The following is a 25,624-nucleotide window of genomic DNA, read 5'->3' as shown; positions in this document are numbered from 1 at the left end:
GAGAGCTACTATGGACGTGCCACATCATCGAATGCATTGTGCATTAGGTGACATGACGTGTCTGGATTGGCTTACGGATGCGTCCGAATATCAAACATAATAATTTTTCTTGTGAATTTGCCTTAATTAACCTAAAAATATGAAAAAAAAAGATAAATTATCCTTGATATTGTAACATAAAGTTTATTTTTTCTAAAAATGACTTTCAAATATATTTGAACAAATAAAAACTTAATGATGTTTTTGTCCAAAATATATCATTACGATGCCTATAAACTTAAATTTATCTAAAAGAAATATATATTTTTAATTTTGTATATAAGGTGAATATAATAATATATTTTTATTCAAGTGGCAATTATAACTTTCTCGTTTTTTGTATCCATTAAAGCATTCCCGGTTCGAACGTCTCTCTGCAAGTTTCGTGTTCGTGAGCGCTCTGTTTAAGTGGAAAAGCAAGCTTCGGTAAACGGGGCATAAGAAATCTCTACGATGGCGTCGGCAACAGTGGTTTCATTCTTTGGCCTGGATGGACTGTGCCTGGAACTTGCTTCTTTGCTCGTTCGATCAGGATACAAAGTCCGAGGAGTGGAGGTTTGTTTGTTTGTTTTTTTTTTGTTTTTTTCATTCTTAGGGGTTCTGTTTCATTCGTTTTCCCGGATATCTCATTTGCTCACAAGTTTCGATCTTTCTTCCAACTTTTTGCTCTTTTACTAACGGAGTTTTTTTTTTCCGAAGCAGAGGACTGAAACGTCGGCGAGGGGTGCGTTTTTCGAGTTGGGCGGAGAATATTGTACGAACCCATTGGAGGCGACGAGAGGTTTAGTACTCTTTTGATTCTATTTGGCTGGGGAAGTATGGGTTCTTATACGACGGGCTCATTCTAAATGTTTCAAGCTATTTTATCTAGTTTAAGGTGCAAAAGTTTTTCGCTTTTGGAAACTTTAAGTGACATACTTTCCACAAAAGCATGAATGAATTGATATGGGATTAAAAAGCTTAAGTTTGATTGATAAACTTATGTAGTTTGGACATAAGAAGAGCTGGCATTCAGATGCATTCTGAAGCCATAGTTCAAAGATTTGATTTGGGTTATACTGTTTCTTACTTGGTTCTAAGTTATACAAATGTAACATTAGTATTCATCTGTAGTTTGAGGATGAAGTTGAATTTGTGTTAATTTAATTCATCTGGTAACTTAGCTTTTTGGTTCTGGAAAGTAATTTTACGGAGTTTAACTTTGATTTTCTTTCTAAATTTAATGGGCTTTATGTTTCATTGCTGATAGAAGTTGATTTCTATTCTCTTTACTCTTGGAAAAGAATATACATATATAGGATGATTCTTTTTAATATTTATTTATCCTTGGACTTTTTCATTTGCAACAGATGCATTAACAGTGTTTGTGTCGATTTCCGAAGAAGAAATTGATGATGTGTTTTTCAGAAAGGATGGTGCAGTGAAAGGTCTGTGAGTTTGATATTTTATTTCTTTTCTTCTATTTGATTACTAATCTGTTTTCCATGTCTCCAGGGTTGCGTAAAGATGCAGTAATTGTTATCCTGTCAACACTTTCGATCAGTTATCTTCACAAGTTAGAGAAGAGATTTGCAGGCATGCCAACATTTTTTCAAGTTTATAAAATTTTATATGAAATTTTTTGTTTTTTTTTTTGCTTGAGTGTATATTGAACCATAGCAATGTAGGTTATTATCCTGTTGCAATCAACAGATTTGTCAATGTGGTTTTGACTCTATGAATTTCCCTATTTTCTAGAATTGCTTGGAGTGTTACCAATAGAATTACAGTTGAATAAATCTATAGCAAGTCTTATTTTTGCTGTTTTATGAATTGGAATTTGTTCTTTATTGATAGATTCTTGAATGAAGAGAAGCAACTGCTATCTTTTAATCTTTGTCAATTTATTGTCTTTGAATTGCAACCTCATTAAACTCTTTGCTTTATTGTATACATCATCATTTCCTCATTCTTGTTGCAAATTTCCAGTTTATCAGCTTGATTGTGGCCGGCCTTTTTTCTTGCATTGCATAGTTTTTGTGTTCAATGCAGGAATTTTAAGTACCATGTTGATGGATGGTGATTTTGTTTTTGCTCTTTATTGACATGACCAACATTCTTTGATGGATTGCTTCAACACCCTCAACCAATTTCTTAAGTTGTATGCATTCCTGTGCTTCCTTTGATTTTGTATTCTATTTCTACTAATGGTAGAAAGCAAGGAGATAACCATAGTTGGAAGCAATTGCAGATCTTGAATTTTTTGTATTTTGGATAGCAAAAAAATTTTTTTTTTTGGGCTTCTATGAATTTTGCAATAACTGTTTGCCAAACGTACAGAGTAAACAAACTTTAATAGATTAGTTCAAATGATTCAAATTCTTCTCAGCCAAGGGATAAGTAACATGAAACGAGTAACATCCCGCTGTTGGAAGCTATTGCTACCTTATAATTGTGAAATTGATAATTGAAAGACATGAGACTGAAATATTCATTGATCTCAAAGAAGTTTCCTTTCATTCATTAAAGTGTAATTTTGTCATCAGATGGAGGTTAGCTAAGCTTGTCTTGTTTTGCTACCAAACTTTTCAATAATTTTTAGCATGGTAGTTTTTGAGATAGGAAATTCCATAATAACTTTGTTAATCTTCAAGCTGTGAAAATGGTGGACTTTGCATAAGTCCTTCCATTTCAAACTTAATGGAGAATTTAACTTGAGTCTTATAATCCTCCCAGTGAGTTGATGATAATGATTTTATCATCTACATATAAGAGAATAATTCAGTGCACATCACCTTGTTTCTTTTCAAAGAGACTAGGATCTGAATTTGTAGGGAATTTCAACAAAATTGAGCAAACTCTACATTTTAAAAGAGGACACTTCAAGTTTATATGCACGCTCCAAAATTTTATTTTTTATTTTTTGAAATTGGACGATGTTTGTTTGTAAATAGGATCCTTCCATTTTGCAACCCCATTAGCTCCATGAGATTAAAAATTGATGGACTTTTAAAGAAAGATGATCACAATATCACCAAATTCCCAACTCTATAATAATTTTGTATCATCCTCTTCCTCAGAAACCTCCAAAGTGTTTGAGTATCTTGCTTTACAACAACTTCTTTTTCCTCATATTCCTTTTGAAGTCTAGATTCATTCTACAAAGATTTGCTCCCCCTAACAATGAGGATGATAAAACCATAGATATCAATCAAAAGGCACAAAAAAAAAAAAAATTGGAATATTGTACTTGGCAATCAATTTCCATGTTTTACACCATGCATCTTAATGAATAAAATTATTTAGTGGATAATTAGAAGAAATTTCATTGAAAAGATCATCCTTATTGAGCACTGAATTGATTTCCTTCTAGGTATATACACTTGTGACCTTTCTTATTTTTATCATTGTCAATTAAGATGCACCTCCCATAGTTTTAAAGTATGACACATTAACTTAATTCCTCTGTAATTCGTACAATTTTGTGCATAATCTTTATTCTTAAAAATAGGAATCAACACACTCATCTGACATCTTTTTAGCCTTCAAAATAATATTAAAAAGTTTAGTAAGCCAAGGAATTCCTTCATCTCCTAAGTATTTCCACCCCTATATTTGAATATCATCATGTCCATCAGCTTTTCCACATTTCATTTTCTTTAAAGCCTTTTTAACTTTGAATTTACTTATACGCCGATAAAAATAAAAATTTTTATTTTCATTTAGGGTGCTAAGGTCATTAAAGTCAATCATATTCTCATAATCTTCATTAAAAAGTTTAGCAAAACATCTAATCCACCTTTGTTGAATATCCTCTTCTAATAAAAACACTTTTTGATCTTCATCCTTAATACACTTCACTTGAACTAAATCCTTACTACTCCTATCTCTTTGTTTAGCTAACTTATACATATATCTATCGCTCTCCTTAGTATATTAACTATTATGTAAATCCTTAAAAGTTAAAATCTTTGTATTGCAAATTGCTTTCTTAGGCTCATTACGGGCAATTTATATCTTTCCCAATTATCAAAATTTTTACCGCTAAACCAATTTTTATAACAAATCTTTTTATTTTTTAATATTTTCTTGCACATTTTAATCCCACCACCAATTATTCTTACTATTAGTAGCTTTTCTCTTTAATACTCCAAGCACATTTTTGCAACATTCTTAATATCATTAGCTACTTTTTCCCACATAACATTAGCTTTTTCATGCACAGACAAAATCTTAAGATCTAGAATCGTACTCTCAATAAAATTAAATTAATTAAATACATTAATAAAATGACAATGATCAAAATGAAATGAAAATTTTTATTATTATAGTTTTCATCTAATTTATTTGAAAATGTGGGCTTTACAATGATTCTCAATAAATTTACAAAACTACCACTGGAAGGTTAGAAGTATAATTATTGAAAGAAAAGGGATTGAATTGCAAATTTGCAATTTCAATTCAAAGAAGATAGGGGTCAGTTTAAGTGGACTGAGAGTGTTTTACCTTTATTAATATTTGGGGTTTTTATCATTGCTTTTTTAAGATAAAATTTTACGAGTCAAGGGAGTAGATAAGACACTTCAAATAATCTAGGACTAAAACAACCACCCCCCTATAAATAGTCAAATTATTATATATAAGCTCTGGGTATGTGATGGGGACATCAGTTGGAAAGTCTACCGCCGTCGTGGCCGTAGATCTACGGCCACGATCTGCCCGATGTATTTCTAATTTTTGTTTGGTCATTTTATGAGATGTATTTTTATTTCTGCATTTTTCCCTTTTTACCCTTGCCTTGAGGGTTTGAGTCTTGTAGCCCCTCGAGGGTATTTTAGTCTTTTATTTTATGCCATTGTATCAGGCTATTTATAGCCTTCATCTTGTACTTTTTTGTTGGTTAATGAATGATAATACAAATTTTCTTGCATTGTTCTTCTTGAAGCTTTCTTTTGTAAGAGCTTGGAAGAGAGGTTGAGAGCTAGGTGGAGCCTAGGAGAGGCCACCTGTTGTACCCAACAGTCACCACCGGTGGCTCTTGGTTTTCCCTTCTTCCTTCTTCCCTTATTCTTCGTTTCCACCTCCGGCCATTCATCCACCACCACAAATCATCCCCCCCTAACCTCACCTCCCAAAATCCATCTCCTCAAAGAAAAACCGCCCCCTCCCATTTATCCTGCCGGCCACCATCCTGACCGTCGGCCTCCCCGCTGTCCACCACCCCTCCCTTCCACCCATCACCGGCCCCTCTCCATACCACATCCACGAATTTCAGATTTTGAAGTTCAAATTGAAAGTTTCCATTTTTGTCCGATGCCAAATTTGGAAAGTTTTTATGCGATTTCAAATTTGAATTTGAGCGGATTTGAAATCTTCCTCATTTAATACACGTAGCGGATTTGGAAACCCATAACTCCTCCCAAAACCCCAATCCCCTCTCTGCTTGCCACCGGCCCCATCAATGGGCCCCTCTCCTTTAATGCTTCATGAAGGGGATTAATTGCAAGGTGTTCAAAATTTCGAATCCATTTATTTTCCCTCCAAACTTACTCAAATCTGAAAATAATTTCAGATTTATTAGTTAAAACAATTTCTTTCCCACTCAAACCTAACCCCTTCCAACCCTAGCCTTTTCCCCTCTTACAAACCGCCGGCCTCCCTCCTCCACCGTCCACCTCTTCTCTCCCTCTTCCTCTACGATGTTCTCTCTATCACTTGGCTTATGACGAGTGGCCAATCCGGAACTTGAGTTTGGCCTTGCATATCTAGACGCTTCTTTGAGAAGAATTCACCTAGCCTTGGACGGAGCAATTATTGGAAGGTACGTGGGATTTCTACGTCGTCTCTCCGTGAAGGTGATTTTTCTTCCTTGATTCTTTTACCTTCGAATTCCAAATTCTTCGTGAGAATTTGTTCAAAGCAAGAGATTGTGTCTACTTATTGCCATCCACTAGTATTCGTAGGAATTGTTACTTCTTTGCTTTTGGATCTCGTTGTTAAACAAGGATTATGTTGGAAACTATCCCGCATGCATTGCTTTAATTTTCCTACGTGTTTTGATTCCGCTTAGCATTTTGTGTAGTTTGGCCTAAACGGAAGTGACCGTTCATTAGTTTTACTTTGTTGTTTTACTCACTAATAACGGAATCTGAAATTGATCTCAAAATATTTTGTGCAAGTTTCCAAATTATGCATGTAGTCCTGCATCAGTATGCTAACTAACTCATAAAAATAATGCAGATTCATAAGAAGCACTAAACATTTTAAACTACCTAAATTCGGTGAACTTGAGGTAACTCTCAGGATTTGTAAGTTCATATAACTTTGCTGTATAGTTTAAATATAATTTTTCTCATTTTTAGGTGTTGGAATGAGATGCACTTCTTCAAGGCTGCAACGCTCTCTTGATGGCATATAGGGCTATTATAAAATTTGAAAAAATTGGCATATGCTGCATTGTAGCAAGGCCAAATAAAACCTTAGTTGCATTCTTTTTTCTTTTTAGAACATATAGAGTGCTAATTCTATAACGTTGATTTTCATTGTTTCTAATATGAAACAATTCAATGTTGGGATAAAGCCTTGATATGTTTGAATATGATATCATTGTGGTTAATTGTGATATTAATGTACATTTGTTTTGTGTTTCTATGAGGGTGTAATTTTACTGGATGGTCAGTAACCTAGTCAAGATTGGCTCAATAAACAGCTCATGAATCAAGGTCGACTAGCCAAGTTTGACTGTTTGAGTGAATGTTGAGTCGTACGCTGTGGGACATTTGGTTGGTCTTTTTTTTTGGGGATAATTTAGCTATAAAAACAAGGTACTCTTTCATTTACTTGAACAATAATTCTCCTTTTATTATGCAGATGAATCAGGGAATATGTACCTTGTTGATGCATTTGTATTTCAAGCAGTGTCTGAGACCTTCAAAGACAAGATAATTGTGAGATATTATATATTAATATATTTATCGTATTACTGTTTCCAAAATGTTATTCTGATGAAGAGTTCATACAATTTTTTCTCTTTATTGGATATGTTAAACTTTCAGGTTGTTGCATCTGGAGGCCAGGAAGCTCTGCATATGGCACATCCTGTTTTTTCTGGTACAATTCATAATGATTTATAAACCATCTTTATTGAAAAGATTCTTGGTTAGAAACTTGGCTTTGTCTGGTATACTTTACTGTTCTATGCTATGCTGTACCAAATAAAGCCACTTTTGCTCTTACAATGCCGGCTGAGCTGCTTTGCAATTGAATCACCCATGGTTAAGAGCCACCTTGGCGGTGCCTGGATAGTGTAGTGATTTTCCTTTGAATTTATTTCCAGAAAAATCAATATTGTGACTATCCAGTTGTTTTTTTTTTGGATAACAATGCAGAAGTAAAGCATTACCAAACGAAGCATTATTGTTATAACACATCAAATATTCTCCATTTTACCTGTTATAATCAAATTTCAGATCTAACTCTTGAATTATTTGAACAGCTATAAGCCCGAAAGTTTTTGCTTTTGAGGTTGAACTTGGTATTGCGAGGTACTTTTTTTTTTCTGTCAAAATTAGAATCCAGGCTCTTTGAATGCTGTATACATTTTTAGCATTACCCTTGAGATCATTATATAGTTGAAGTTTTACTGTTATTTTTGTACTGATTTCTTGCCTTTGTTACTAAATTTTTGAGTTGCAACTTTTTTATATTGTGTTTTGTTCTATTTTTTGCAGTAAAATTAGAGCAGTAAACTTTCTGCTTGAAGGCATTCATCTTGTTGCTTCTGTAGAAGCAACATTTCTTGGTGTTAGAGCAGGCATTCATCCAACAATCCTTTATGATATTATTTCAAATGCTGCTGGTAGTTCATGGTAGTTCAATGCTTACTTATTCTGATGCATATGATTTATATATTACTCATTAATCTCTGATAATAAATACCATACTACTGCGTGTACTAATCATTCTATTTTGTTTACTTATTTGATATATAGTATTTGTGGCATTTCCTTGTAAATATTGGCTGGCGCAACTATGTTGATGCAATATAATGGGTTTCTTGTCCAAGCCTTGTTCCATGTATTTAAAAGAATAAGTGCAAATAATCATTTTTATGCTTCTTTCTGATCTGTTGTTTGTTGATTTGTTTTAGATATAGGAATAATCCAGTTGATTACTGTGATAAATGCCCAAGAATAAAGTTACTGGCTCGAGAATGGCATTTGAAAGATAAGAATGGCCAATTTGGATTATTGACTGATAAAATAATTCTTTTGGTACTGGCGTTAATCTCACAATATTAATAATAAAATTAACAGTGGGAAAAATCATGATAATTTCCTTACATACTTCTGTTGAAGAATTTTTATACATTCATCTGACTATGTTTATGCTCAATAATTATGTGATTATCATTTGAAACATCAATACTAAAGTGGTTAACAAATCACAGCTCTTTAAAAAATTTTCTCGCCTCCAATCATTGGGGGCAAGGGCAAACTCAAAAATATGTTTCTTACATTCTATCACTTTTCTTAGTTATGAGAAAGTTAGATGTTTTGTTGATATTTGTAGATTTTTGATGAGATACTATTTTTTTAGAGGTTAACTCCCTTTATGTTTAGTTGGAGTAGACACCATTGTATTAGACATAAGCCATAAGGGGGGCTTGATAACATCATAGATGCAATTGTTGCTTGTAGGATTGTGGCTTTGGAGAACTGTAGATTGCATCAACGAAATAAATCATGAAGGAAGTCTTGTAGCACTGCGAGATTTAGGGCAGAGATCAACAATAATTGTGATGGTGAGCCTGGCCTAGAGATGGAGAGTTTCTAGCAAGGGTAGAGATTGTTGATTGCTTGGAGATATATGATGGTGATGACAAGCACATATAGTCTAGTATGTAATATTTGATGACTTTGAAGATTGAGACATGTGTGTCGATGAAAGCTGAGAGTTGAGATGCAGCAAGCAACTGTGCTTAAGACTGAGATGCAAATAAATGATGGAAATTGAAAAAAAGATAGTTTAGGGCTCTAAGATCCTACGAGAAATATGAGAGAATTTTAATGATCTTATATAAGCTTGACTTGGAAAAAATAAAGGAAATATATAGCAAAAAAATTAGGTCCCTTTGATCAATTGACTTCAGGATCCATAAACTCATGTTATCAAAATGATTTTCTGCTTGTGATGGGGAGTTACAATACCTGTACTTAACTATTTTCATAAGATCAAGCAAGCAACACGTACATGCCTTCCAACATTAATTTATGCAAGTATATATCTAATAAGCATGAAACCTGTTTGATATACCTACAATCAATATGACCAACTAATCACTTGCACTTGCAACTAACTAATCCATAAACTAAAAATGAAGATGCAAAACATGATTAGTTGGTGCTATAAGCATAAGGCTCTTTCTCAAATACATAGAGACTTACCAAGTTAAGGGATCAGTTGATCAGTGGCCTGCCAGCAACCCAGGCACATACATGCCATGCAGGTAAATGGGCTCATATTAAACCACTTTTCCATATACAATCCTCCTAGTAGTTCTTCCATCTGCCATGATGCCACATGAATTGTCCATCGAATTTTATTTATTTTAATAGCTTTTACATGGATGACCCTCTTATTATAGAATTGATGAAATTTGATCACAAATAATCTTTAAGCTTTCATATAATAGATGAACAATGAATGGTTTTATCTTTCATAAGGATTTAAGCAAATTTTAAAATAAACAAAAAATCCCAAAATAGTCCCCATATTATTTGTGTTGGCCAATTTAGTCCCATAGTATCACTTTGCTTCAATTTGTTCCCTCGACTATACAAAATTGATCCAAAATGGACTAGATGCCACTATGCTCAAAGATTGATATCTCATGTTCCCAATGTGATTAATTTTAATCTTTTTTTTTTTGGTTATGTTTTCTGTTTAACTCATGGACCAAAATATTTTCAGCCAACTTTCTCAATATGAATTCCAATAATGTGCATGGAAATTGATTTTGTAGGATTTTTGTGGATGCAATCCCCAAATTACTGACTGGTGATCATATCCTTACAGATTACTTGAGAACTTGCATGAAAAATACGGTACAACCATGAGCTTAACTTCTCCAGCTTGTGCTAGTTTAGTGATAACTGCTTTTGGAAATACCTCCTAAACTGGAATGATATACCTCATTTTTATTTGGTTGATTATATATTTATTTTATTTTTGATTTTCTTAACTGGTACACTGTATGATATACTTCATTTTTATTGCTGATTATATATATATTTTTTTATATTGAATTTCATAATTTGCACTTTTTTGGATATAAACAATATTCTAATGGTGCTGAGTTTCTTTTCAGTCTCTTAAATTATTTTGATCCCCAGAAGATGCTGAATAGCCATATTTACATATCTAACTGCCCATTCTTTTTTATTTCCTCATATTATACTACTTCCTTTATCATTATCATTACTCCTATCAAAATTATATGAATTTGGCTTTCTGAATCCTCATTTTTCATTCATGTATGCTAAGTTCTGTATGAGGCATTAAACATATTTTGAGCAAATTTTTTTCTTTACTTTTATCGTCACTTTGTCGATATTTTTCTTTCATAATCCTTGGAATAATAGTTTTATTTACCTTTCTTTTTAGCTCATCTTCTACTTTTTAGTTCATGCATGACTAGGAGTGTTTAGTGCACATAAATCTTTTGTCTATACCAGGATCAATAGAACTATCATGAACAATAGGACCACGATAACATAATGTTTGTAATTTTGGATGAGGCTTGAAGCAATTAGCATATCCATGACTAAGATTTTATAAGAGTGACAATATGAGGGCAGGAACACTAGTCATCTATTTTTTGTAGAGCTTTGGCTGTAGCAGCATCTACTTGTATTTGTTTACCAAGGATTGGTCTGAATGAATATGGTGTTGACTAGTTGATGAAGTGCACATGAAAATGAGGGAAAATAACTCGAATTGGGGTATGAGAGGTTCCTTGTAGTTATTTAGGTATAATAATCTCCAAACATGATGTTGATCTCAATATTAGTGTCGGGGTTAGGTCGACTGCGCACAATAAATTTTAAAAGCTAAAGAGAGTGGCGTCATGCGAAACTCACCCAACATGCGTCGACCGAAAATCCAAATAGCCAAAATAGGCTCTGTTCAAGAAATGACAATGCCAATGTGTCCGGTGTAACACCCCATAATACCATTAACAGTATTGTAGAGCGTCACTCAAATAACATAACATTTTTTTTATCATCTATCATCTAATACTTTTCATTTCTTTGAAAATTGATCTAAAACATCCAATAGCATTTCATGTACTACAGAAGCATATAATAATTCCAAATAACATCAAACACAATTACATAGCCACTAAAATAATCCCAAAATAATACATTACTGAAGTGTCTAGATACCTCAAATGTAAACATACAAATAGAATTAAATATTAACATAAAAGATAACATAACTTGTAAATTAATCTGCAATGATCTTTTCTTTTCCTTATTCCTGTAACAACAGCCAGTAAAAAGAGCACTGGTGAGCTATGAGGCTCAATAAGTTATATAAATTTAAATAGCATTAAACTTGCATGATTATAAAATTCAAAACATTAAAAATATAAATAAAAGTTAGACAACTTGAGATAACATCATAAAATTTCATTTAACATTACCCAGGAATTCCTCTTACATCTATAATGAATATCAATTTTACTCATTAAAAGATTTGGCTACTTATTCATAAACATATTCAATGGAGCTCAGGTAAACCTGACATTATCGCCATTGAATTACATAGAGGTCCCTTTTGCCTCTTAAGGGGTCCCTTTTGCCCCACCTGCTATGCAGGTATCATGTCTTTGGGGTCCCTTTAGCCCCACCTGCTATGCAGACATCATGTCTTTGGGGTCCCTTTTTCCCCACTTACAATGCAGTGTATATGGAGACCCTTTTGCCCCACATGCAATTGTAAGTTATACATCATTTTATAACCAAACTTTACTTTAAATTGATATCCAGTATGCCACATATTCATACTTCATACTTGACTTGCCATGAACAAAATTCCATAAGAATTTGTCTCTTAATATTTACATACCCTGAAGTGTTGACAACATGAAATTTATTGAGCTCCTTTCAATTTATTATCAACTAGAAAAGCATGAAAATAATCATCATAAATCTTATTTTAAACATCAATGAGACATATATGCAAGTGATTGATCATACATGAGAACTTGACTGTTAACATGCATAATATAAAATCATTAACTTTCATGACTATCTTTCTAAATTGTCATTCAAAATCAACATATATATTTACAATGATAATATATACTCTTCTATTAGAAATTTACATTATTTACCTTCTTCAAAAGCTGACGACTCAATTTCTCTACCTCGTATCCTTCCTCACTTGTATGTCACCTCTTATTTCACTATTCTTTCCCTCTTATTTTTTCTTCACTGTTCTTTGTTCTCGCAGCCAAGATTCCCTTCCAGAAATTTTCTTCCCAAAATTCCTGTTCTCTGTTTATTCTTCTTTTACTGAAATTAGAATTTCTCCTTTACCTTCATTTTTCTTTTACTGAATTCAGAATTTTACTTTACATCAAAATCCTGCTCCAAGGCTTCATTTCTACTTATATTTCCTGTTGTTTCACCCGCTGGAATCTTACTCTCCATTCTCTGTACAACATATCGGATCTTCTTCACACCAAATGCCAATTTCGCTTCCTAGCACTTTGCCGAAAAACTCTGCCGAATGATCACCGTGCCGAATTCTATATGCAACAAATTCCACTGTGCCGCCAATATGCCACAGTAATTCCTGCGGCACTATGTCGACTTCTCTACAAGGAATACACCGAACTATTCTACAGTAATTCCAAGCACTGTGCCGAATACCTAAGAGCCTTGTGCCGAAATGCTTGCTACAGGATTTTCTGCTCTATTCAATTCTTCTTTAGAGTGTTATAGCTGCATTTCCTACAATGCTTCACCCAAATATTTGCTCTGCTGGCTTGCGTGAAAACAAAACAGAGAAAAGGCTGTTGCGTTGCATAACTGTTACTTCTATCCCTTATCCACACAGCCAACACACTCTTTTTATTTGTTTTCATACGTGAAAGATGATGAGATTGGAGGCCCACTACCTAACTGCCTTCCAACACACCCCTTGAAAGCATTATTTCAAGAATTAAAAAATTATCTAATTTAAATTAAATCTGTTACTTAAGATAATACTTATCCTGCATTTTAAACAATAACTTAACTGTTTATATAATTTTAACAACAATTTAACATTAACTTTAAGTATACGTTTTAGATTATAAATAAATAAATTTTAAATTTTTTTTTTCATACATGAATATTTTGGGTCTTACATCCGGAGCAATGAAAACAACTAAAAGCAAAAATTTAAGTTTGAAAAAAAGAGGAAAAGTACCTAATTGCAAATAATACCTAAAATACGGAGAATGCTTCAAATTTTGCACTTGATCATGGGCTGAAGTTTCCGTAGTATGGAGAAATTTTAAATCTACAAGACTGGAATTTTAGTCAAGCCAAAATATTTTTACATGCTTACAACAGCCTTCTTTAAAACTTCTTGCACTAGGTAACATACGGAGAATGCTACCATCTGGGATAACTGCATTTATTGTAGAAATTACAGAGGAACTATAATGCTGGATATGCTGCAGGTAGAACAGGAATTGCAAAGGGTGCAACAATTCTGGATAAGCCAGTGCTGGATAAGCAGCAGCATCCGCATCATAAAATGTCAAGGGAATGATCATAAAAAATGCATGAGAAGTTTGCTTTGCTATGGTAGATACTTTTCTGATTGATTTCTATACGATTTGATGCATGGAGTATTGAAGTATTCCAGGCCACGTAGGTAAGGCCTATATTGCATATATTGCAGTAAGATAATAGGAGGACGATCTCATTAGTAATGTAAGAGGATTCTGGATAGCTATGGAAGATTTGACTGCATAAACCCAGAGGGGTCCCATTTTTATGTTGTGATATGTATCGGTCATTAAGTCTTTACAGGCTTTGGTTACCATGCAACTTAAATTAATCTTTTTGATAATCATCTAAATGATAAAATAAGTTAAGCTCAGCATGTATTTGTAGATCTTTGTTCCTTTTTACTTGTATTCTGTAATTTATAATTAAGACTTTTGGCTTTGTGCATTGAGTACGAAGTATTTTTTTCCTTCTCTGATCATGGTGCAACTCTTAAGGGCTTTGCGATGGATTTGGCCAAAAAACTCTTATTTCCTCTCCCAATGCTAGCAATGGCATTTCAAGGATTGATAAATGGTAACAATTACATCGGGAAAACATACCTTTTAAAGTGATCAACTAGTATTTATTTCTCAACCTTATGGCTCCAAGTTTTAGGTGCATTTGGAGGTAGAGACAGAGCTGCACCTTCAGAGGTCAGTTTTTTTTCCTTGAATTTTTTATCTGTGACCTTCATAGGATAATAATTTTATTTACTATAAATCTTTAAAACTTTGTTGAGTCAGTATTAAGTTTTTAAATTCATAACAGTAACTTATCTTTCTTGATTAGAATTGGGAACAAACATTTGGTGTCAATGTGCGCGAAGTTGCTAAGCAGCAATCTTACAACCCTGTGGAGTTGGCCAATGATATTGTTGCCATTTCAAAAGTTGTACAGAGAGTAGGCTTCATTGGTCTTGGAGCTATGGGATTCGGCATGGCATCCCACCTCCTGAAGTCAAACTTCTCTGTTCATGCATATGATGTATCTTCTCATTCTCTTAAGTCACTGTCATTTTATTTGATCATTACTTTAATTATTGATTTGGTATTCTGATGTTCATGCTTTAGTTGATAAACTTAATATCAACTTTTATAAATATGCTTATTATCTTAAGTGTTTTTCTTTATATGGGAAACGTTTAATTTGCAGTGGAAATATAGTAAGAAAATTGAATAACTTTGTTCCTGCCAAAATTTTTAGTGTTTCCTGTAGCGAGTAGACATGGTGTTATCTAATTACATTGGCAATCACTATTTGGCATGTGGTAGTATGGACATTGCACTTGGTAAGTGCATTATTGCTGTTGGAAGTAACTTTTGGGTGCCTATTTACATGTTATATTCATGTTATCCCCTGCTTATTAAGATCTTAAATAGTTTCTTCCCAACTTTTTTTTTTTGGGTTGGATTAGATAAAAAAATATTATGGAGATTGCATGTGAATTTTCTTATATGCAATTATATCAGTTATGCTATATGGATTTAGGTGTTGGAAATGATGTTGAGTGTGTCAAAAATTAGTATATGAAAATGGTTATTTTGTAAAACTTAATTGAAGAAAGTGAAAATGGCTGTATTGAAAATATGGTGAGAGTAGCAAATGCTATAGATAAGATTATAAAAAATATACTTATGTGGTATTGGCATGCATAGTATAATACAAAAAATATTCATTAATAACCTGACTAGATAAAGTATTTGCGGTAGGATTAAAGATCTATGATGAACCAAAGATAATATTGCTAGTATTGTGCAATAGGTGCATAAAAGAGAGTTCACTTCTCATATGCCACTCAATTAGATTCTTAGAGACAAAACAAGGATAAGACTAGTGATGATGGCCATACAATTCTTTGGGGTTGCTTTTCTGAATTCTCATGCTTAATTCATTCTTGTTAGCTATTACATTTAAGTTTTAATTTTGTGTAAAGTTTTTGCTCCATTTCCATTCATCTTTCTTTTAGTTTATTAAATTTTCTTTATGATTTTTTGACATTAAATTTTTCTACTTGCATTGTTAGAGTATTTTATACTCAAAATTTTATGATCTTATCTTCAATATGTGCTACTCTTATTATCCCTTTAATTTAGTTATTTTCTCAGTCAATTCTTTCCGATTTGTTATACATCCAGTTTGAAATTCCCATTTTGCCACACTTAATTTGTATAATTGATACTTTGATTAATGCAATATAATCGGTCTAAGTATTGTTTAATTAACTTTATATGAAGAAGTGTCTTAAGAGCACTATGACATTCTCTTTTTTTCATAGTGCTCTTAAGATACTTCTTCATTTAAACCATTATATTTTAGTTCTATGTCACGACCCGACCCAGTGAGCTGGTGGGGGCAAGAAATATAGGGAGCTTATACCCCTCGCCCGCACGGGAGATAATAATCCACTAAACCACGAAACGACGAAGAGGAAGGGAATTTAAACTAAAAAGAAGAAATTAAAAAAAACCTTACAAACGACAACTTGCAAACTTAATATTAAAGACGACACCCTAAAGTTGCTGCACTTAGAAGAAAGATACAGGTGGAGTGACACATGTGGAGAGACGAAGAGATTAGAAGCCAAGACGAAAGGTTGGAAAGAGCCCGCAGGTTTTTTCCGGAGGGGATGAGAAAGAAGACGGACAAAGCTCGCAAGCTTTTCCAAGCAAACCCGCAGGTTATAGCTTTTCCAAAAATAACATTTCATTCACTTTTTTTAAAACATAACAAACCCCTCATATTTATAGGTATGAAAGGGGGAATACAAACAGACACAACATTTAATTCCCATAGGAATCCCAAACATCACAAGCCATAAAAAGCCCTTGCTTTTCACGGAAAAACATCCCAAGCCCAAGAACCGAAGGAGCAGCCGCGGGAGCCAAGGAGGCCTCACAGAACCAAGGCGCCAAAGCCACGGGAAAAAGCCTAGGTGTGGAAAACCAGCGGCCGGCCGGAAATCCAAGAGGCAAGGCATGGAAAACAGCAGCCCAAGGGAGGAAGCCAAGGAGCCACCGCATGGGAAAAGACATTTCTTGGAATTCCAAGAGACCTATATAATAAATAACATAAAAAGCATAAAAAGTACATTTAATATAAGATAAATATGAACTAAAATCATAGTTAATAATGAGCTAACCCTTAGTTCAATAAATGAACTAAAGACCAGCCCATAAATGAGCTAAAATTTCAGCTCAATTTTGATTGAGCTTGTAAACTCGAGGGAGGCCAAAATTGATTTATTTTGGACCTAAGTTGACCCCCCCTTTGTTTACATCAGATTCTCCCCTTCTTGAAAAACTCATCTCCCGATGAGTTAGCTTTTGATTCTCTTGAGGAGGTGCATACTGTTCATCCAGCTCTTTGAGTTTCTCACCAAATTTCTTTAAAATTTCTTCATGTTCCTTCTCGAATTGCTGTTGTAGATATCTTTTCCACTTCTCGAATTTTTGATCACATAGGAACATGTGATACTGTAACTTGTACAGACGATCTTGAAGCGGATCCGTTGAATCACCTTCTGTAGGAATCCATCTGTCCAACAGGAGTGAGACATCAGGATTATTTGAATTGATTTCCTCGTTGTATGAATCCATATTTTTGTTGTTTTTCATTTTTTTGACAGACTCAAAACAGACTCAAAATAAACCAATCTAAACTTAAACTCACAATACGACTCACAACAAAACTTACAAGACTCACAAAACTCTCGACAAGACTTACAAGACTCACAACTTGACTTGACAAACAAAATAAAAAAAAACTTGACAAACTCACAAACCTAGGACTTCCTAACTTGCTCTGATACCAAATTGGTGGGGGCAAGAAATATAGGAAAGCCTATACCCCTCGCCCGCACGGGAGATAAAAACCCACTAAACCACGAAACAACGAAGAGGAAGGTGAAAAACAAACTCTTACATTTCAAATTAAACTAAAAAGAAGAAATTAAAAAAAACCTTACAAACGACGACGACTTGCAAACTTAAAATTAAAGACGACACCTTAAAGTTGCTGCACTTGGAAGAAAGATACAGGTGGAGTGGCACTTGCAGAGAGACGAAGAGATTAGAAGCCAAGACGAAAGGTTGGAAAGAGCCCGCAGGATTTCCGGAGGGGATGAGAAAGAAGACGGACAAAGCTCGCAAGCGTTTCCAAGCAAACCCGCAGGTTATACCTTTTCCAAAAATAACATTTCATTTACTTTTTTTAAAACATAGCAAACCCCTCATATTTATAGGTATGAAAGGGGGAATACAAACAGAGACAACATTTAATTCCCATAGGAATCCCAAACATCACAAGCCATAAAAAGCCCTTGCTTTTCACGGAAAAACATCCCAAGCCTAAGAACCGAAGGAGCAGCCGCGGGAGCCAAGGAGGCCGCTCGGAACCAAGGCGCCAAAGCCACGGGAAAAAGCCCAGGCGCGGAAAACCAGCGACCGGCCGGAAATCCAAGAGGCAAGGCACGGAAAATAGCAGCCCAAGGGAGGAAGCCAAGGAGCCACCGCATTGGAAAAGACATTTCTTGGAATTCCAAAAGCCGGTTTGGAATTCCAAGAGACCTACATAATTAAAAACATAAAAAGCATAAAAAGTACATTTAATATAAGATAAATATGAACTAAAATCATAGCTAATAATAAGCTAACCCTTAGTTTAATAAATGAACTAAAGACCAGCTCATAAATGAGCTAAAATTTCAGCTCAATTTTGATTGAGCTTGTAAACTCGAGGGAGGCCAAAATTGATTTACTTTGGACCTGAGTTGATTTTCCTCCCTTTGTCTACATCATGAGCTCGCATAGGCGAGACGGGAACGGAGGTCGGATGGTAGACTAAATTTTTAATTTCTTTAAAACTAACTCAATAAATTTGAAAGAGCCACTAAACTTCAAAATATCTATAAACTGATTTAATAAACATAGATACCTTTCTTTCGGAGCCCCACATCTACGGTAGACATTTCCGCCTCTTCTACTTATTTTGATTTAAAATAATTAAACATGAAAAATGTTAAAAACTAACAATAAGCCAACGCTTAGTAAGTAAAACACGATTCTAAAATACAGTAATGAAGACGAAATGAATAATATGCTTGATGCCACATTTCATTTAAAACATAATATAAATTGATTTCTTACAAACATGTCATTAAACATATCATATATCATAAAATTATATCTTTCATTTTCATTTCCCTATTCATATCAATATTCGTAACTTTCTCATTTCGTATATATTATAACCGTCACAGGAGCCGCCGTCTAGTACCATAAAGGTACTCCTTTACCATTTTCTTTTTCATAACGTGCACGAGTACAGCGTCCTCAGCTAGTACCATAAGGGGGTGAGCTCCATCTATTTAGCATGCACATACAATCACTCAATATAACAATCATATCATCTCATTTCTGTAACATATAAACTTTATGATATAATGTCATAAAATGTAACATATATTTTGCATGATCAACCATTTGACAAGAATAACAAAATCATGATCTAAATTAATCATAAATATTTCATAAACATGTTTGAACTTTCAAATCATATAACTTGAGAGAAAAAAAAGTACTACTGTAATAAAGAATCATGTATACTTACCTGAATGCTTCCAAGCTTTAATATTTCCATTTCCAAAACCTCAAGCTTTGTTGTAGATCCTAATACTCGTCTCAATTTTCACTGTTCAAATAACATTAATAAGATCTTAAACCTTCAACTTAGAGTTCTCAATCCTAAAGCAATATTAATGGTTCCTATTCTTTTTATTATATTCTAATCTACTTCTAACATTTCTAAAGAGAGTACATTAATAATCTTAACATAAAAGAGTCCTTATGCATTCCAAAATTCCCCTTACCCAACATTAATCTTAATTCATAATCATTAATATAAAGAAATCATTAACATAAATAAATGTCTAATCTAAATTCTTTTTCATTTAGTGATATTTTTCATTACCATAAATCAATGTCATTAACATAAATCCTTATCTATTATTAACCTAAATTGTTAATTGACATTAATGTAATTTTTTTCGGATTTATTAATTTTAAAAATTAGGAAAATACCATATTGTAAGAAAAACTCAATTTATTCCCTTAGAAACCCTCTTAATACCCTTATGAATCATATTTGTAAAAGCACTTTCAAAATTTCCAACTTTAGGGAAAAATCTTAATTTTTCCAAATAAAAATTTTTGAAGAAAAATCCCATTTCCAATATAAAAGTATCGCCTAAACCTTCCCTAACATTTCTCCTAAGAAAAGAGAAGTTTTTGTCAAACCCTAGATTCTTCATCTAAAAAATCCAAGGGAAAGAGAAGGAATACTTTGCATAGAAACTCACCTTAGTCTTCCTTTAGCCTTCCTCTATATTTTCCCCTATGAACGGCCGCAGGAATCCGCCCTAGTAGCTGCCGTTGACTTGCTCCCGCCGCCCTCCTATCCGTCTCCCTCTCTCTTCGTTCGGCCTAGCGAAAATGAGAAGGGACCGAAGGGATTCGGTCCCTTAAGAGGCTTTGGACGGTTAGGGATAAGTCCAAAGACTAATTTGCCATCCAAAGCTTCACATTCGCATTAATAATAGTAGGGGTAGTTTAGGTATACTCAAACTTCTAATATTTTTAACTTCCAAAATAAACAAAATTAAATATAAGTTATATATATCAAATTTCTTAGAATTTTGCGTAGAATTTTATAAAATTATTTTCGTCAAAATCGGACGACTTTGAAAAATTCACTTAAATCTCGTCGCGACGCATCGAAAAGCATGCGAGGTCTAAAATGATATTTTTCGGGCTTTACAATTCTCCCCTCCTAATAAAAATTTCGTCCCCGAAATTTACATACAACTTCTAGTTACAAATCAATCAACATCTTCCATTTCCATTAACATAAACTTCTACATTGGAACATAACAAACTAAACATCTAAAATATCATAACAAAATAATCCAATCAACGTCAAAATATATGATATAACATAATAAGATAAACTACTAAATACCCTATATCTTCTCTACAAAGCACATACCCTATATCTTCTCTAACCTATAGAATCATCCTATTGGCTCTTTCATATTGTTCAATATTCCTAAACCTTTGCTCTAATACCACGTTTGTCATGACCCGGCCCGGTGAGCTCGCATAGGCGAGGCGGGAACGGAGGTCAGACGGTAGACTAAATTTTTAATTTCCCTTAAACTAACTCAATAAATTTGAAAGAGCCACTAAACTTCAAAATATCTATCAACTGATATAATAAACATATATATCTTTCTTTCGGAGCCCCACGTCTACGGTAGACATTTCCGCCTCTTCTACTCATTTTGATTTAAAATAATTAAATCTGAAAAATGTGAACAACTAATAATAAGCCAACGCTTACTAAGTAAAACACCTTTCTAAACTACAGTAATCAAGGCAAAATAAACAATATGTTTGACGCCACATTTCATTTAAAATATAACATAAATTGATTTTTTATAAATATGTCATTAAACATATCACATATCATAAAATCATATCTTTCATTTTCATTTCCATATTCATATCAATATTCGCAACCTTCTCATTTCATATATATTACAACCGTCACAGGAGCCACCGTCTAGTATCATAAAAGTACTCTTTTACCATTTCCTTTTTCATAACCTTTACCATTTTAATGTGCACGAGTATAGCGTCTCCAGCTAGTATCATAAGGGGGTGAGCTCCATCTATTCAGTATGCACATACAATTACTCAATATAACAATCATATCATAATCTTATTATCTCATTTCTGTAACATATAAACTTTATGATATAATGTCATAAAATGTAACATATACTTTGCATAATCAACCATTTGACAAGAATAACAAAATCATGATCTAAATTAATCATAAAGATTTCATAAACATGTTTGAACTTTCAAATCATAAAACTTGAGATAAACGAAAGTATTACTGTAATAAAGAACCATGTATACTTACCTGAATGCTTCCAAGCTTTAATATTTCCAAAACCTCAAGTTTTGTTGTAGATCCCAATACTCGTCTCAACTTTCACTATTCAAATAATATTAATAAGATTTTAAACATTCAACTTAGAGCTCTCAATCCTAAAGCAATATCAATGGTTCATATTCTTTTTATTATGTTCTAATCTACTTCAAACATTTCTAAAGAGAGTACATTAATAATCTTAACATAAAAGAGCCCTTATGCATTCCAAAATTCTCCTTACCCAACATTAACCTTAATTCATAATCATTAATATAAAGAAATCATTAACATAAATAAATGTCTAATCTAAATTCTTTTTCATTTAGTGATATGAATATCATTACCATAAATCAATGTCATTAACATAAATCCTTAAATCTATCATTAACCTAAATTCTTAATTGACATTAATGTAATTATTTTCGGATTTATTAATTTTAAAAATTAGGAAAATACCATTTTGTAAGAAAAACTCAATTTATACCCTTAAAAACCCTCTTAGGACCCTTATGAACCATATTTGTAAAAGCACTTTCAAAATTTCAAATTTAGAGAAAAATCATAATTTTTTCAACTCAAAAATTTTGAACAAAAACTCCATTTCCAAGCATAAAAGTATCTCCTAAACCTTCCCGAACATTCCTCCTAAGAAAAGAGAAGTTTTTTTTCAAACCCTAGGTTCTTCATCTTAAAAATCCATGGGAAAGAAAAGGAATATTTTGCATAGAAACTCACCTTAGTCTTCCTTTAGCCTTCCTCTATATTTTCCCCCATGAATGGCCGCCGGAATCTGTCCTAGCAGCTACCGTCGACTTGCTCCCGCCGCCCTCCTTCCATCCGTCTCCCTCTATCTTCGTTCTGCCTAGCAGAAATGAGAAGGGACCGAAGGGATTCGGTCCCTTAAGAGGCTTTGGATGGTTAGGGATAAGTCCAAAGACCAATTTGCCCTCCAAAGCTTCACATTCGCATTAATAATAGTAGGGGTAGTTTAGGTATACTCAAACTTCTAATATTGTTAACTTCCAAAATAAACAAAATTAAATATAAATTCTATATATCAAATTTCTTAGAATGATGTAGAACAGTCATGGGAAGATGAGATGCTTAAGGTCGTTTGCATGTTTAGTTTTAGAGAACAATAATAAGCAAGATCTCATGTTGATTTGAACGATAAAATAAAATATTAAAGTGATAAATAACGTTGGTTAAATTACGTGCATAGAAGTTAAGAGCATAAAAATCAATCAATTTAATCTACTTTTGCATACGTGAATGATCTCAACAATAAATCCCTTTGTTAACATTAAGACTAGCTACTACAAGGAAACCTTCACTCAACTCTTCCTATTACTAGGCTTTAGCGGAGGGACCAACAACATCTTTGTGAATCAAAATATAACCACGTTGGAGAAATAAACTAAGAGGCTAAAAGAGTCGGAGGTCGAGTTTACCCGAAGTATGAAGTATACGAAGCTCTGGTGTTCATAGGAAGGCTTGGAAGGAGGTAGGTGGCATCCATGAACCTTCTTGAAGGTGTGATCAACAATCTGATGCGTCTGGACAGCGTTTGATTTTCCCTAGCCGTAAGTCATCTCCTCTCTAGCTCCACACGCCAGCCACCCACCAACCCTCCCCATCCCACCGTCCACCACCCTTTTCCCCAAATCAGCCACCGGCCCTCCCACCTCCTTGCCGCCAGCCACCTTGGCCTCCCACCACTAATGATGATTTTCATCATCATTACATCTTGCCAAAAATTCACCCAAATAATTTAGGAGAACTTTTAATTTGAAATTCAAATTTGAATTTCAAATTAAAAGTTCTCCTAAATTATTTGGGTGAATTTTTGGCAAGATGTAATGATGATGAAAATCATCATTAGTGGTGGTAGGCCAAGGTGGCTGGCGGCTGATTTGGGGAAAAGGGTGGTGGACGGTGGGAGGGGGAGGGTTGGTGGGTGGCTGGCGTGTGGAGCTAGGGAGGAGATGACTTACGGCTAGGGCAAATGAAGGAGGGCCGGCGATGGTAGCAAGGGGAAGAGTCGGACCCCGAGCCCCGGATGATTCCTGCGACTGGTGGGTATTGCTTTTGCCCTTCACCAAGGGACTTTCTCCAAGTTCTCTCCAAGAACTCTCAACTCTCACAAGAGCAAAAAGGTAGAAACTTTCATAATAATCTACATTAGACCTTCTCCACGAAGAGGAGGAACTTAAATAGACAAATACAAGAAGGGAAAAATAAAAGACAACAATGCCCTCGGGGCTTACAAAGAATTAATCCCCTAAGCAAGGGCGTAAATGGAAAAAGACAGAAAATAAATAAATACATCACATATAATTGAAATAAAAAGGCGTCATCATAGCCGTCGATCATCGGCCACATCCTTGAGGGAACATTAAGGGTCTGATGCCCGCATCATAGAATTTTGTGTAGAATTTTATAAAATTATTTTTATCAAAATCCGACGACTTTGAAAAATTCACTTAAATCTCATTGTGACGCATCGAAAAGCGTGCGAAGTCTAAAATGACATTTTTTGGGTTTTACATTCTAGAAGTTCTATTCTTATCTATATGTCCTTTCATTTGTATGCTAGATGCATGATACATAAACCTATCATGTTGTGCACTAAACTTCAAGCAATATATGTTGTTGATTATAAATTTTACATTGACTCAAATTCATTTTATATAATTGGTCATTGTTTTACTGGCCTCCCTTATTTTTGACCATTTTTTCCATTGTTTTACTTATTTTAGCAAAGCTCTTAGTTAACAAATATATGCCATATGCATGATACATTCTTGTAAGCTATCACATTAGTATACAAAGATATGTTTTTGATATGCTTTGTAACCACATTACAGACAAAACAAAAAAGAAAAAAGAAAGGAAGAAAGAAAGAAAAGTTTCAGTTGTAATATTAATTCTTGATGTAATACTAATGTGATTAGGAATTCTTTGGTCACTCTATAAGTATTAATAATACTAATCAGCGCTTCATTACACTTATCTACAAGAACTTGAACATACCTTTAATACCCTCATATTTTGATTATGCACACCAATTCATTTATCTTTTTCTTTTATTATTCTCTCAAGATAATTGAAAATCATATGAAGATCTTTCTGTGCTCTATATACCTTTTGATTAATTATCTTAGCAATAAATAGCTTTTAAAGTGGATCTTTCGGATATGAAATTAAATTAATTCTTTTTTATTGACATTATTTTTTAAAGTTCATCTACCATTGTTATCTCCCATAGCTTCATTGTATTTTCCTAAATTATTTTTCTTTGTTTTGAAATATTAGTATTAAAATGTTTCTTTTCTAATGTTTTGTCATCCATTTGGTTTCTAAATCTCATTTAAAAGATTTGATCGCCATGGCATTCTAGGATCTCCCATAACTATACTAATTTTAATATCTCATATAGAACCTAGGTTTTACTGTTATCTATATTCTTCAAAGATTATGTGCATTCAATTTTTTTATTTAATTTATATTATACTTAGTGGTCTTATTTATTATGTTATTCTAAAAGGTCCTGTTAAGATAAATAGATTTTAAAATATTTCACTTCTACCAAATTTTACAGCAATTTTCTTAGCTATTCTGCTTATTTTTTTCCTTCTTTCTTTTGTTCACGCATATGCCCTTGCTCATGGCTGGTTAGAAGAAGCAACTTGTATGAGATGATATCTAGAATTGGTCCACTATTCTACACAATAGTACAATACTATCTAATCAAAAACTTGTGTTCATTTTGTCACATA

General features: G+C 33.6%; 1 protein-coding gene across 6 annotated transcripts in view; it reads left to right on the top strand.

The window, feature by feature from the left end:
* Positions 1–372: 372 nt before the first annotated feature.
* Positions 373–25,624, top strand: part of LOC110103930 — a 135,529-nt gene continuing 110,277 nt past the window's right edge. For 2 of the 6 annotated variants that reach the window (XR_002304008.2, XM_020832825.2), the window contains exons 1-12: positions 374–594; positions 742–820; positions 1,389–1,466; positions 1,534–1,614; positions 6,889–6,965; positions 7,074–7,128; positions 7,514–7,562; positions 7,749–7,886; positions 10,043–10,124; positions 14,306–14,384; positions 14,460–14,503; positions 14,640–14,834. Coding sequence is in view for 4 of the 6 variants with exons in the window: in XM_020832825.2 (XP_020688484.1) it covers positions 493–594; positions 742–820; positions 1,389–1,466; positions 1,534–1,614; positions 6,889–6,965; positions 7,074–7,128; positions 7,514–7,562; positions 7,749–7,886; positions 10,043–10,124; positions 14,306–14,384; positions 14,460–14,503; positions 14,640–14,834 (1,059 nt within the window). In the remaining 2 variants the exon portion in view is untranslated. Of the gene's footprint in view, positions 595–741; positions 821–1,388; positions 1,467–1,533; positions 1,615–5,424; positions 5,874–6,258; positions 6,311–6,380; positions 6,801–6,888; positions 6,966–7,073; positions 7,129–7,513; positions 7,563–7,748; positions 7,887–10,042; positions 10,125–14,305; positions 14,385–14,459; positions 14,504–14,639; positions 14,835–25,624 lie in introns of those variants that run through there. The other 4 variants (XR_003701372.1, XM_020832826.2, XM_020832828.2 and 1 more) reach the window with 4 other exon arrangements.

Source organism: Dendrobium catenatum, unplaced genomic scaffold (genome assembly GCF_001605985.2).
Source record: "Dendrobium catenatum unplaced genomic scaffold, ASM160598v2 fragScaff_scaffold_756, whole genome shotgun sequence".
In the NCBI taxonomy this organism is placed as follows: Eukaryota; Viridiplantae; Streptophyta; class Magnoliopsida; order Asparagales; family Orchidaceae; genus Dendrobium; species Dendrobium catenatum.
The sequence above is the reverse complement of the archived record's forward strand: the minus strand, read 5'-3'. Positions and strand labels throughout refer to the sequence as shown.